A 15,579-nucleotide genomic window follows, 5' to 3' on the forward strand; every position below is an offset into this window, starting at 1 on the left:
ATACACATTTCAGTATCCCATTTCAGCCATTTCTACAAGTTTAAGCAGTACTTAGTTTAAACACTTGCAATCAGGGGAACAAAACCACTAGTGACTATCATTTTTAAACTGCAGGCAGCACATGACACTGCTCCCCTCTTAAACTGTGGCTCACATACTTGAGTTTTAAAGGACAAAAAGGCAGCTTTCACGCAAAGACAGAGAGGGAAGGAACTGATACTTCTAAATTAATACGAACTCTATAAATAAACATAGACTGTCAGTATAGAGAAGCAGGTGAAGTGTCTCTGTAAGCAGTTACGTTTAAGGCACTGCTGCTGTCCTACTGAAGGAGCTGTCTTTTTTGTTACTAGTCACTATGTAAAATTTTAATAGGCAAGTCATGAGGTAAATATACAGCACTGGAAGACATACCGCAATCAGGCCTGAAGAGCCATAGCATTCAATTTACCCTTACAATTGAGATTCAACAGACAGGTTCACTGCAGCAGGAAGGCAGATAATGAATGACATCTTACATCAGGAAAACATCAAATACTCCAGGTTAGTTTGCCTGTATGGAAGAACTTCTAATACCCCAAAATAAATTCATGTTTTCCTTGTCCCCACAACTCGTCCAGTCAAATGTGAACTTTAAGGAGACTGGGAATCACATGAAGGAAAATTTTACTCCATTCAAGAGGGCATTCCAACAGCAAAGAATAAGTAGGGAGAGATACGAATATTCACACTGACTTCAGTCCAAAGTTGCATGTTGCTGGTAACAGCAGAGACCAAATGTCTTTGATATGTTCTAACACGGCTGACATATAAACTGAAGACTGGCACACTCAAACCATACCACACATCTCTACTGATGTTGTCACAATCTGCCTGGCAAAGAGTTGACAACTTCTTGCCCTGTATGACAGACTGTTTGAACAAGCACTGAAAGGCCAAGTGTCATACTAAGGGTAAGACAGGTCCAGTCTCAAGAGAAGAAATGGCAAATCAAGTTTGTAAAATATTTAATAGAGCAGTTTCCCAGCAGACTCCTGACCAGAATCATAACCAGACTTCTAAAAAGTGTTATTTTTTTTTTAGATCTGAAAATTTGTCTTTATTTTTTACAAAATGGATTCCAGGAAGTTTAAAAGGCAATATCATAGAGGACCTGGGTGCAGAAATCAGGTGTAGTCATTCAAAGCATTCAAGTAGGAATATGGTAATATAAATATCTGAAAAGCATCTTTTCTCATAAATGTTCAAAACAAAATGTATAACTCATTCCAAACTAAAAATTGAACTTCATAGCACGTGTTTCCCTGAACAGAAAAAATGAGTAACTTCTGAAATATTTCTAAAGGCCTGAAAGCTTTTTCCTTGGTTAGTTACATTAGAAGACTTGCCTTTGATTAAATTCCTTCCTTCCCAAATACGGAAAGTATTACATCAGTCCACTGTTAAAACAGACAATATGTTGCAAATTAATTCTGGTATAGTATGTTCCAACAAAGCCTAGAGTATTAAGGTGCTGAGGTGGCTTTGAGGTTAGTAGTCGTCCCCTCTGCTGACAACCTCCTTGCACGTTGGGCGCAGCAATATAGTATGCTCAAACTGTGCTGTGTACGATCCTTTGATGTCACATAGGGGAGGATATGGATCCACTATTCCCAAGTCGCACAGGTTCTTCAATGCCATTAGGTATTTACTCTCCCCCAGACGGTCAAGCCATCTGCGGCAGAAGGCAAGAGTACCAAAGTTTTCATTGATAACATTTAGCAAGTGTTTTGCTCTTGGAAGCCTGAAGAAAAGAGAAGAACATGTTTGAGAAGAGAGAGCCCCAGCATTCATAGCAGAAACAGAACACACCAATTAAGAAAGGGGTCAGATTTCAAGGTATTTTAAGAGTGCCTAGTCACAGGATGTCTTTCTACATCAATCAGGTGCTCTGTTCACAAAAGAAAGTGCATTCTCCTCCTGCAAAAAGATATCCTTCAAAACAAACCTGAATGCTGCCAAACGCCCTGGCCATCTATTACAAACAGGGAAGGGAGACGTGAACATCTCATCTAACCACGCAAGCAAAACTAAATGCAGTGACAGGAATTAATTATTCTCTTAAATAATAAAAGGATGATTTATTTTACAAAGAAAAACAGAATTTTTCTTGATCCAGAGCACTTAATCTGAACTGATTTAGGCATAAACTTGGCAGTTTAAAACACTGAAGTTTTACTGCTGAAGTACTCGCCTAAGCTTTTTACTTGTACTTCTTGCAATACAGAAGCATAAAAATTAGAGATTTAGACTACTTCTTCCCCCCCTTTCCTTTTTAATATTACTTAAGATTGCTCTATGGAAACAAAACAGAACTATTTGGAAAAACATGTCTGCCTGCGATGTTTCTAACCATTAATAGTCTTCACTTCAGAAAATGTGTTGTGTTCATAGAAATGCCAAAATGCAAAACCAGTGAGAACTGAAAATGAATAATCTATTCTATTTTAGAGCAAACACACACAAAAAAATCCTTACAAGCAAAAGAGGTGACATGAATAGCCTGATACATTCTGAGAACAGCACTAAGACAAAGATCGTGGCATACAACCATAATACAGATATTGATTTAAAAATATATATGCTTAATATATAGACTAATATACAAACATAACATTATTATTCATAAAATTTAGTAATGATGGGAAGATTGTTAAAAAAACATCTATATTTCTGAAGACAAAATAATGTATTTTCTTAATTTCCAGATTCTTTGTAAATCTGTAACAATATGGAATTATTCCAATTAGAGCACAAGGGAGCCTACAAGGATACCAGGGAGGGGCTCTTCCTCAGGGACTGTAGTGACAGGACAAGGGGTAATGGGTTCAAATTTAAACAGTGGAAGTTCAGGTTAGATATAAGGAACCCCAAAGAAGTGATAAATGCTCCATCCCTGGCAGTGTTCAAGGCCAGGCTGGAGAGGGCCTTGGGTGACATGGTCCAGTGCGAGGTATCCCTGCTCATGGCAGGGAGGTTGGAACCAGATGATCTTAAGGTCCTTTCCAACCCTAAGTATTCTATGATTCTATATTTCATAACAAGAACATTGCTAACACCACCCTTTGAGTCCTCTGACAGCCTTATTAATTAGTGAAGAACCTGCATTGTATCAAATTTGACACTTAAGAGGGTGATAGCTCTAGCAGAATACAGCAACAAGATCCAACCTTATTGGCACGTGCCCAACATCAAAGTTCTTCATATAATGAGAACACTCCATATCATCATGAACAACGCCTTTTCCCGTGCTACCAAAGGTTTCTATAGCATATACTTCACCTTCCTAGGAAAGAAAAAACAAACAGGTAACATCGCAATATGAAAATAAGTAACACTGGGCCATTCTGATATAACCATTTCAGTGTAACAACTTCCGAATACAAGTCACTGAACAGGAATAGATTCAATCATCAAATCAATGTAGAAGAAAATTCAATATGGAGATTTCACACAGTGAGGTTACAGACATCTCCAAATCAGCAGCTGTTTATGTTAGTACCATTTTATCTGTTTCAAGACATAAATATCACCTTGTTTCTAGTCACAGTTTCTCAAAGTCACTGCAGTTAAAACGCTGTCCAAGATAATACATCCAACAGCTAGGAAACTAGAGTCTGCTGCAAAACATTTGCTAGCTGGAAGTAGTTCTCCTTGGCTATTCAGGTAGAAGTCCTAAGAAATGTATAGTTTAGACATAGCAAATAGATGTTGATTACAGAGACTTACTGCACTGAAGAACTTTCTGCCCAATTTCTGCAAGAATTTTCTGGTTACAGCTGCTAGTATAAACCCTTAACCTGCTCATTTCCACTCCACAAGATGGAGTTCTCCAAGAAATGAAGGTAATCTATATCTACAAGGGCATTACCAAAATTCTAGCCAAGATCATGCCAAAAAGCCATTATATGAACTCATTTCTTCTAAGTGCATTCACATATCCCTAATGGTAGGATGGTGAGAAGGACTTAACAGGATAGACAGAGCATCAAACATTAATGGGCAGCAGGAGCTGGATTTTTCAGTTTATTAAGCCACATTGAAAGTCACAACCCAAAAAGAAGCAGCCATATGGAAAGCAGTAACACAGGCTTCAAATTCAAGAAAAACTCCTAAAGATTTCCATGCATATTCAACTGATTTCATTTTAAAAAGAAAAAATACAAAGCCACAAAAATCCCCACGCAATGCCACAAAAAAACCAGCACTTTACACCCACTTTTTCAGAATAAGGATCGTCAGAGGCTGTACTTCTCTCAGTCACAAAACACTCATTGGCTTGCAGTTTGATACTATAATTAGCATAGCACAGTAAGAGCTTGGCTATGCTCCACGTTCTTCACCTGCAAAACTCAATGTCTTTAATGATGCAGGATTGTGTCCCAAGTAACCTACAGAAGCTGAAGGAATTAAAAAAAGTCTTCTCCGCAGTGTCTGGATATTCAATTAAAACAAACTAAAGCTCTGCAATCTTTAAATAAGATTTGCTTAGAGAACACTTAAGTTTTGTACTAGTAATATACTGATGATGGATGATATACATGACCTAACCATTCACTAACCTGAAACATGAAGGGCACACATGCTTTTTCTACCTTTCTTTTCCAATACTCTTTAATCCCTTTGCACACTCCTATTGATAAGAGGATAATGAAAACTTTTTGCTCACATCATTAAGGTGATCAACAATTATGACACAAGTTTTGGGCGATGAGAGTTAGCCTACCTCAAAAAAGAGTCCAGATCACACCTATCCCTATTCAGCCCTTACAAGTCTAAGTTACTCTGATAGGCTTACAAACAATCACTGCTGATCAGTGATCAGGTTTAGAATGAAATTAAATCTTCTTATCTCATTACCAATCTTTTAAATTGGCTTATCTTGTTAGAACACAAGCTTACAGCAAAATGGTGGCTAAATCTCAAGTTACATATTTTAACACTATCTCTCCAATTGGTAGCTTGTCACATCATGAACAGCAATTTCTCTTCCTCTGCTCCAAAATGCTATCCAAACAACATCTTTCATTTAGCCTCTCACGTTAAATACAAATATGCTTAATTATCTTGTATCTGCAGAGAAAATTTGCAGTGGAAGCTTTTCAAGAAAGGTATTATATCTAACCGTACTTGGGAAGAGTCATCCAGAGCTACTACACTACTGAGATATTTCTCAAGAATTACCTGAGCAAGAAAAGATTGTTTTGGGTTTTGTGGGGCAGGTGGTGGTAGTGTTTGTTTGGGTTTTTTTTAATTACAGAGTGAACAAACAAGGAAAATGTGAATGACTGGCAAGTCCAAACACCTTTCAGGAAAACCCTGTCCCTCAAGGTTACCTCAAAATCTCAGTTCCTGTCCTTTTCCCTGTTCCTAAGTGCAACATTCCAACACTATATTTAAGAAATGTATACATACTGAGAAATAAATATGCAAGAGTTTAAGCATCACTGAGGCCATTTTAAGTTCAAGGGTTTATTTGTTGTTTGGTGGTTTGTTTTTTAAATAGCAGAGTTCCGATGCTTCCATTTTAGAAAGCTCTAGATATCAACACACTCCAGGGCTAAATGGAGAAGCTACACAGAGTAAGAGTGATCCCTCCTTTAAAAGAACACTACAAAGTACAGCACAGTTTTCCTCTACTGCTATTATCCACTAGGATTACAAATACTACACATTAGGAGTGCACAGGAAATATTTTTCAGTGACAGTTGGGGAAATTTTAAGATTTAAGAACTTCATTTACCTCCATTCTTGTGGCTTCTCCTCCTTTCACAATGGGCACCGTTTTTCCAGCATGTATCCTATATGGTCCAATGGAGTGTCCATTCAAATTCCGAATTGGTTTCACTTTTAAAGAAAACATTAATATTACAGGCAATTTCCTAAGAAATGCTAAACCTTTTAAGGCAATTTGGTTTGTTAGCCCATACTGAATGTACGAGAGTGACTCATCATACTGCAGAGGAGCTAAACACAAAACTATCCATGCATCTCGTACAAATTCCAGCCAAGACACAAGTTAGTTTCATACGCTGTATCAAAACCTTGATATTAAAGACTAGCAACTCCAACAGTAGCAAAGGTTTATTAATAAAACCAAACAGCAGGTATCAGATCATCCTGAAACAGTTGTTTAGCCATCATCTTATTGTTGAATATAAAATACTTGGAAGGATAAGCCAAGAATATTTCACCAGAGGAATATTTCAAGCCAGCAGAAACATGTATTTATGTAAGACCCATATTTACTTCTAGTATTGAGTTCTTTTCAATGTGGTACAAATAATTCAGTATTTGTACAAATACTGAATATACACACACACACACACACACACTCTCTCTCTCTAAGAACAACTACCCTTATATACAGAAAAGAACTTGCCTTGGTATGTTTTGCCATCAATTTCAACCTCATAAGACTCCATAACTTCTTGTATGGCCTCCCCCACATCACAGAGGCGTACATCTATTCCAGCACACTGAAAATGAAGTGCAAATATAAATGGAAAATAATTGCAGAGTTTACTACAAAGACTTGGTAAATGACTTGCATAATGCTCATACCTTTATTCCAGTATTTGTGGCATCCTTTACAGCTTCTAATAGTCTGTCATATTTTGGATTGAATGTGACTGTAAAAGCACAGTCAATAATACGACCTGAAATGAGCAGAAGTTAATTAGCATCACAGCCTTTGCTCTGAAGAATGTTCTCATAGTTTTAATTCATAAATGAAAACTAACCACTAATATGTGTTCCAAAATCTATTTTGCAAATATCATCATACTGCAGGACTGTTGGATCACCAGCATTAGGAGTGTAGTGGGCAGCACAATTATTCAGAGAGCACCCAGTAGGAAATGCAAGACCTGCATTTAAACCATTTTCCTTTATCAGCTTACGTGAGCAGTCTTCTAGTTTTTCACTAAAAGGCAGAGGAGAGAGAGAAGGAAAAAAGAACATAACAGTTGTCATTAATATTTTTTATTAAGACATGAAATCAATGCAAGAGCAAAACCTTAGAAAAATATGCAAGCAAATGTTTCAATGCGAAATCTTAAACTATTTGTGTGTTAATTAGAAGACCTAGACTGTAAGAGATAAATACAACATAACAATCTTCAGTTCTTTGTGCTGTTTCTTCTACACCTTCTTTAGCAAAACTGAGTACTTCACTAGTGTTTTTACTCTAAATTTAAAATATCCATCCTTTACAAGCTACATTTAACCCATTCTTCCTGAGCAGCAGAGGTTATACAACTGAAGTTTAGGGAAATTAAATACATTCTTAACAATTACTGGGATTTAAGGGAGGGGGGAAGGCAATAATATAGGCCTCTCATTTATTAAAAAAGTTTCCAACTAAAGGAGGACAGTAGTATTTTTTTGTTTGTTTTTAATTTAAGTGATAACTGTGATAAAATAAAAGCTGATGAGACTAGGGTTTGTTCTTGATTTTTGTCTTCTCTCAAGGTGTTAGCTACTGGCAAGCTACAGATCCATGTCCACTGGTGCGCACTCCCATAGTGGCAGTGAATGCTGTAAACTGCAGTGCACACCAGTGCACCACACTCGGGTTGTATTTAAGAAAGCTGTTCACTCAGAGCAATCTGGGAAAAGAAGAGAGTGTATTTTAATAGGCAAGTCTCCATAGCCTGAGGCACTTTAGGAAGAAAAGTCATGTTTTGAGAAAATTATTGCTTATAACTGTAACAGTCAAGCTGTGTAATTCAGTATGACAGGTTTGTTTCAGCCAGACTAGTGGTTATTAAGGCAGCTGTCTTTCTTCCACTTTCCCTGATGGTATATTACTTCTTTCCATTATCCTCACACAGTTAGCACAGCTCTGGTTTGCTCTCTTACTATCCTAACTCTAGTCTGCACAGTCCTCAGTCATATCAGTCTGAAAGCACCTGATTTTGGAAGCTAAACTGTCCTGGATCAGTGCAGTACTTGGACAGCAGACATTTACTCTAGACAAACTAAAGCATGGAAAAAGGAATAGTTGGAAGAATCAAGAGAATCAGTCCAGGCTAATTATTTCTTTAAAACTTTACCTTAACTAATGTTTATTTTAATCCATTTGCTCAGTTATTTCTCATCAACTGAGGATAACAAGAAACATTGTGTTTCTCCAGAAATATCAGTTCGTGAAGACTAAATATAGACAAAATCTTCCTGTCCCAGACCGAGTACACAGCCGTACCATTTTTATGCCTCTTTGCCCACCCCCAGGCAGACTGCACCTGCATCGCTCATCCACACCGCATTGTCCTGACAATTCTGGCAGAAGCCAGGACATTTGCTAGCGCTATTGCTACTTCTCTCAGCACTGCAGCATGTGCAAGACTAGCCAAGGCACTGAGCATTACAAATCAAGCATATGCTCAAAGTACGTGAGCATGACTGAAAGCTTAGTTTGAAATTCAGTATGATCCCCAGGCCCTGTAAAGCTAAGAATATATAAGAGGAAACTTTAAGGAAATAATTAGTGATACTGGTTGGGTGCTTCAGATAGAAATCTCCAACACTTGTGACACAGTGAATTAAGCACATGAAATTGAGACTAAACCTCTCCCCCTCTGGAGAATGAAATAAAATCTATAGCAGAGGTCCTTGAGAAGATCTGTGTCCTCACCAGATTTCTATCATTGTCATTCCAGGTTTTATCCAGCTCATAACGTATTTCCTCACTTGTCTGTGTGCTTCCGCAGCCTCTCGAAAATCATTCCAGATTTCCTCGCTGGCTTGGTCTAGAGCTTTCTTTTCTTCACTAGTTATTCTCCAAGCAGCAGTTCGCCTTCAAAATAAATAAAGTGTGTCATGAAAAGTTACAATAATCACAGTAGTCATTACAACTTCTGTCTAAAGCCTGCAGAGTTTATTACTCAGTCAGGTCTACAAGCCCCTGTGCAACAGAAAAGATCCTGATTTATAAAACTTTCAGAATTTATAATTCCTTTCAGAATAAAGAAAGCCTGTAAAAGGAGGGGAAAAAAAATAATCTACCACAGACTGACACCTGTCAAAAACATTGCTGAAAAATAAAAATAAATCATGTATACATAGAAATTAAACTTGGTTTAATTTAACCGTATTATTCTATTTCTGTTTCCAAAAGCCTTATCTCCCAACCCTCCCAAAAGCCGAGGGAAGCAGCGTGCTGGAAGGATGCATAATACTTTTCAATGCCTGCAATGCTACCTTGAGTTTATCAGGGCAAAACACTGCAACATGCTCTGCTTGGGCAAGAAGTCTGTTTCACATAACCTTACTCATGCAGACAGTGCTCCTCCTGCAGGGAGAAGACTCTCTGCACTGTAGGGTAGCTACTTGGCCTGGAAACTATCACTGACAGAAGACACAACAAGCTCCTTTACAATTTAGGAGCTTGCAGTTCCAGTGTTACTTTCACTCCTCCTCAGAATATTTAGATAATAACAACTAACTCAGTGTATAGTAACTATGACACATGCCAGGAAGTTACTTTCTAAATTTGCTGTACGGTGAATTAACATTTGTTTCAAGATGGTATCAGTCATTTTGGTTCCTTGGAAGATACAAGACTAAGTAGAAGATTAGTTTTAAGTATATTTTTTTATTATTATTATTATGCAAGAAGCCATACAACTAAGGTTCCAAGAAAGCAAACTAACAAACAATTCAAGCACTTCAGCAACTGTCAGAATTTAAAGACTACTCTTAGAGATACCCTTTAAATGGTGAAGTTGAAGCCCTGTAACAACGGGGGGGGAAAAAACAACCTAGGAATAACTCTAAGAGCTCCACACATGCTCAGCAGGACAAATACTACTAAGAACAATACACAGCTGTACATCCTGATAGGTGGGTCATAAAACAAAAGGGATGATGGACAAGATGGACCAAAGATGCTAAACGATGCCAAAGTTTGCACATTTAGAGATTTTTACCTTTATGTGAGCTAACTCTAAGCAAACAACGAATGCTGAGAATGCTGAGTTAAACGTTCACTTTTTTAGATCCACAGGTGAGCTACTTACCTGTTCCATAGATATGTAAGTTGGCTCAACTCTAAGTTTCCTTCCCAGCCAAAACCAGGTGTGAGTGAGCCAACAGACTATGCCCTGCAATTTTGCTGCATTTTGAACTAAGTATTTACACAGAGGTCTGCAATCCTAAAGCAGAGCTGAAAAGATAAAGAAGGATAACAGGCTAGTCTATAAATTTTTTCTCAGGATGACCAGAGGAACCAAGTATCTTGAGACCCGTTTGCTTGTTTCCCCATGAACTTCCTGCTCCTTTTCAGATAAAGTAACACAAAATGCAAAGGAGAAATCCCATGCTTACTTTCCTGAGCAGTTTTCTTGCTCCAATAGCAAGTATCACACATGCTATTCTTAAAATACGCCTTACCACTGGAAAATTCCACTAAAAAAAAAAAAAAATAAAAAGGTAACAGGTTACAATACCTGAGCATTTTCCTGCACTTGGGAATTGGATTACTGCCAGCACAGCAGTCATATAACAAGATGAAAAAGGTGTACTGCAGAAAAACAGTGGGGAAAGAGACTCAAGGATCCTTTCAGACTGTTCTGGATTCCAGCAGGGAACACCCTCTGGTAACAAGAGCTGCTGACAGAGTCTGGGCAGCTGCTCTGCCATCAGTCGCAGTCTTAAGTGCGAACTCCAGCAAACTGGCAGGAAGCCGTCCTCACTCTATACTTCTGTATTTCAGCATATAGTCACTCTATGCAAGACAACTGGGGGACAAAATAACCTCTACATTTAAAAATACTACATCAGACCAAAAGCATTTTGCTGCCAAAGCTGCACCAGTGCCACCTGGGAGCTCACGAAAGGAGGCAACAAGAACTCCCGCTGAGGCCTAAGCACTGCAGGATGTGAAAGAAAACAACTGATGAGATAAAGGTCTCACCAAACATCATGTCCTCCTACAGGTGCAGGAGCTAAGCTTTCCCAAGGACATATTTTTCCTAATATGCTGGCTACCACATACAAGCTTAAGAAGTTCACCTCTTGCTCCAAGCCATTTATTCCCATCTTTTTACAGCCCCTAGTTTTGTCTAGAACAAATCTTTTTAGGATTGTGCTGTAAACTAGATTTGAGTGATCAAACACAACAATTCCAGAAAATAATTCCCCCAGATTATTTCAGATATAAGTCAGATAACAGCACATGGGCAGAAACAAGCAGGCAGGGACAAGAATTCCTTAATCACAATTCAACAAAACTGGCACATTATAAAATACTGCCTATAGTTTTTCCACCTTTCATATCATCTCAAATTCAAGTGTCTTCAGCAAAAACTGCAAGCCTTCCAACAAAACTAAAGTCTCGAGATATAAAAATACAAAACCTGTTAGTGTGATTTTTACAGAAGAATTGATTCTCTGCTATTTTTTGCCCTGAAAACTGAATTATACCCACTTCTAGTTCAACTTCCTGCACAAAACACACTATGTTGATAATAGGTAATGTTAGAAAGCACGTGACATCAAGAGTTAAGAATAAAAATGCAACTCTTCAAAAAAAAAAAAAAAAGTCAAAGACAAAACCCTACTGACCTCAGCATAAATAAACAGCAGCACAAAACCACTTCACCAATACATCAAACGAAACAATTATTCGGAACAGGAAGTATCCTGGCATTCAGATCAGCTGCTAATTTAAGTAGCTACTTATGCTAGGAAATACTAAAGTAGCATCATAAGATTTAAATATTTAAATTAGGAACAAAACCAGGCATATATTTGCCTAAGCAAATTATATAAAGAAACTATTTCAGGTTTCTTAGAAGAGTATATTCTTCCATGCCGGAAGACAGAAAAGTACAGAAAAGATGTCTCACTTAAATCCTACTAAAAAAAGGTGATATGGTTGTTTGTTTCCAACCCCTCCTCTTCTTTTAGTTTGTTTGTCTGTTTTCTTCCTTTTTTTTTCTTTCTTTTCAAATGAATAGTAGCAAGGCCAGAGTAAGACATTTAATCTTCAATAGCTGGATATGTAACATGTAAAAATAGTGTTATTTGTTAATAAACTATGAACATGCTTAAAATGTGTTTAATCTAATTTCCTGGATTGCTTAAATTGCATCCTTTTGAACATGGCATATGCACATATAAACACTTACACCTCAATAAAGGAACCACTCCTGGATCAGCCTTCAAAGACTACCCTGTGAAAATCATTCATTAGCATGCTAACATTGCACATACAAACAAGGCAGTCATTTATAAAAAAATACAAGCACACCTTGTGATCAAATAGAAGTCATTAAAAAGAAAAGGCCTCCTCAAACCCAAATTGTAATCTCAAAGATGAAACCATGCAATCTGTGAATATGTGAATACAATTTATAGCATGTATTAGACTCTTAACTATGTTGCTTACACTTTGCAAACAGGCATTGACTTTAATCAACCAAAAAATGTTTTGAAGTAACTTGATTCTGGAAAAAAAGTCATTGAAAACTAAACAACGCTTTCAGAAATGTAAATGTTTATCTAGTTCCACTACTCCTTTTGGTTTATACTATGTTTTCAGAATTTAGATTCTAAATTTCCTGAGAAGTTTTCAGTAATACCTGGGGTGGTTTTTTTTTTTTTCCATTTAAATTTTCACGCAGTTCAAGCTAATTCCATGTCCTGGTCTGCTCCCTGCCAAGCATGACCTTCCATAACACTTCATGTAGGAAAAAACAAATTAGGAAACTCAGTCAAGCTGGTATATCTCAATTCCCAACAAAGCATAAGGAAATACTAGTACCCTATGAAAACATAAGGATGCAGATCCCTGATCCAGTAAACCACTAGAAGCTGATGCTTGTTTAGTAAAATTGCACATTATTCTCACGTCACTATGACTTATAAAAAGCAGTTTGGGTTATAGTAACTGTATAGTCATACAAACAGAGCAATGCAAAGTGCAGAATATACCACTTAGGCTTTTTAATTAAACTGTCTCAGTCCGGGATGGACATGTCTCTACCAAAATACTAACAATAAAAATAACAAGAAGTTGACACCTAGATGGCCCTTAAAAATGCTGCATAACAGTGTCTCATCTCCCTAAATTTTAAACCTCTCAGTTCTAATTCAGACTATATTTTCCGTACAAGCTGTCTACTGAAACCCTGCTGGTCCCCTGCGTCTCACGGTCCCCTGCTTCACGTCAATTCTGTTCATGCAGGCCATACATTAATTAAAAGGGAAGGGAAAGGGGAACATTTCTGGCCTGAAGACTTCTATTCATTAAGCTCTTAAACGATCCAGTTAAAAAGTTATTTAAAAAAAAGAAGGAAAAAAATCACATTCCAACTCACTTTGTCCATCTAATTGTACATTAACAGTTTTAGAATTCAGCACACCCAGATGACAGCATTTATTTTCTAAGCTTAAAACACTCACCCATCTTGCGTTGGTGGGTATTCACATTCTTCTCCCTTCGGGAATACGTTGCTGGGAAATAGATCACACACCGGAATAGAAGGTGGATCTGTCTGCACCTTAGCTGTGGAGTATAATTTAAGAAATTTTTACATCTCGTACATTGAAAATACTAAGAATCTTTTTTCAACCATAAAAGTTAAACCACACAAGTTACTTAAGATCCCCTTACTAGAATTTGGGCTTCTACCAGACAACTTTGTATCACAATGCCCTTGTTTAACTTTTATTTGGCCAATGCTCAAGGTGGCATTTAGGCATATGAGAAAGAAGAAAACTCAGCCAGACACAGCCTACGAACCCAAACTGCCCAGAATTTGCTTCAACTGCTAAGAACAGCACTTACACATGCCTGTACCAAATATTCATGCAGTCTGCCTTTATTTTTGTGCGTGATACCTACGTCCTTTCTTCTTTTTCTTCTTCTTCTTCTTTTTCCCTGTTGCTCCATCTCCTTCACCCTCTCCATCTACAGGAAAGAAAGCACTCACATGAACATGAAATAACCTTAAAGAACCAAAGAATTCTGAATGAGACACAAAACCATCTGGCCTATTTGGAAACACATTCACGGCAGAATTTAATGGAGTAAAAGACAACAGCTGGAAGCTGCCACCAAGCCATTAGCATTTTCAGTCCCTATACCAAACACAGATCTAAGAAAATACTTTCTAAAGTTGATGACTTAAACATATCACCAAACAGATAAAAAAACAGCTCAGGGAAGAGTTTTCAAAAAGTCCTACTTCAAATTCTTCTATTCTCAATTCATCCAGTAAGATGCCTGAGGTTGGAGGAGGGTGCGAGAGAGAACTGTTTTAGACAACAGCTAGCAAAAAGCTAGGAACTACTGCTGCAAACCCATCTTCTGATGCTTCAGCTATCTGGAAAGATAATGTATCTGAAAAGATAAAAAACCCAAACAAGTAAAGATGACAGCACTCAGGTCAGGATAAGTTTTATCTGGAGATAACAGGGAAAGTCACAACCAGCACTAAGCAAAACCACTGCGTGTGGGAGGCACCAGCAGAGGCTTTCACAGAGCACAGCAAGAATCGTCTACACCATGCTACCATCACATTTCGGAGTTAACAATAACACTGTGGATTTCACATTTGGCTACATCTAATGCTTTACACACAATGAAGTATTTATCTAATGTGATACTATTTAACTAAACCTTCTGGACCTAAATACAAGCTAATTTCAAAATGGATAAATACCAGTCATCTACATTTACAACATTCATTTTTATCTAAAGCGAAAAGTAAAATTGAACGAACTTTTGGAATCCGGTCAAAGCATTACCATTTTGAATGCATTTATACAGAAACTTGTATTTCCTCATTTATACAAAAACAAAACCTGACCATAACACTGACTGGTTGCTCCTAGATTTCAAGCCTCTCATGATGGTCAGTGTTATCTGTATTTTTATGCCATGGTGAATGCTGTAATCCTGCAGTTGGGGCAAATTTCAGTAATGTCTCACCCCTGCCCCATCACAGCTCATGTTTACATTAAGTATTTTTATTTAAATTGTTAAAATAATTAAAAAAACAAAAAAAACCCCACCCAAAAACCACAAGTACTTTGTAACTACAACATAGTCCAGCCTACCAGATTCTCCATCAATTCATATTCCATAGGCAGACAAAAAATCCTTAACAGTGCATAGAAAATTCTTTAAAATGTGGTAACTTTGCCACATTTGTCTTGACCTTGAACTGTGCTCAAACCATTCATCAAGAAATGAGTTAGATGTGACTCCAGTTCATTCACCAAGTCATATTATGCCTTTTTTTTTTAACACTAGGGCTAAACAGGAGGGGAAAAAAAAAAAAAAAAAAAAAAAAAAAAAAAGAAGAGGTACAGCATTTCTTAAATGTTGTTGTTACCATCTGCTTATTGGGGATTTTTCATACACCACTGCACACAGATCTGCCAACTGCAAGCCAAACTAGCTGGGCCTACACTTTCATGTCCTTGAAGACTGCTGCAGACTAACTGTGCTGCCAGAAACATAACTACTGCATCTGAGCAATACCCTGTTTGTCTTCAGGTTATTTAGCTGGTAATGAAAAAAAAAAA

At 37.4% G+C, this 15,579-nt stretch overlaps 1 protein-coding gene across 1 annotated transcript in view; it reads right to left on the reverse strand.

Annotated features, from left to right (window-relative positions):
- Positions 1 to 990: 990 nt before the first annotated feature.
- METAP2 (methionyl aminopeptidase 2) overlaps positions 991 to 15,579 on the reverse strand; it is a 16,467-nt gene continuing 1,878 nt past the window's right edge. Inside the window, exons 2-10 of the mRNA XM_010013119.1 lie at positions 13,892 to 13,957; positions 13,450 to 13,552; positions 8,678 to 8,839; positions 6,783 to 6,964; positions 6,604 to 6,698; positions 6,422 to 6,518; positions 5,783 to 5,886; positions 3,210 to 3,325; positions 991 to 1,783 (exon numbers count right to left, since the gene is read on the reverse strand). Of these exons, the coding sequence (XP_010011421.1) occupies positions 1,531 to 1,783; positions 3,210 to 3,325; positions 5,783 to 5,886; positions 6,422 to 6,518; positions 6,604 to 6,698; positions 6,783 to 6,964; positions 8,678 to 8,839; positions 13,450 to 13,552; positions 13,892 to 13,957 (1,178 nt within the window). The 3' untranslated portion in view covers positions 991 to 1,530. The remainder of the gene's footprint in view (positions 1,784 to 3,209; positions 3,326 to 5,782; positions 5,887 to 6,421; positions 6,519 to 6,603; positions 6,699 to 6,782; positions 6,965 to 8,677; positions 8,840 to 13,449; positions 13,553 to 13,891; positions 13,958 to 15,579) is intronic.

The sequence above is a fragment of the Nestor notabilis genome, unplaced genomic scaffold (genome assembly GCF_000696875.1).
Source record: "Nestor notabilis isolate BGI_N333 unplaced genomic scaffold, ASM69687v1 scaffold23794, whole genome shotgun sequence".
NCBI classification, from domain to species: Eukaryota; Metazoa; Chordata; class Aves; order Psittaciformes; family Psittacidae; genus Nestor; species Nestor notabilis.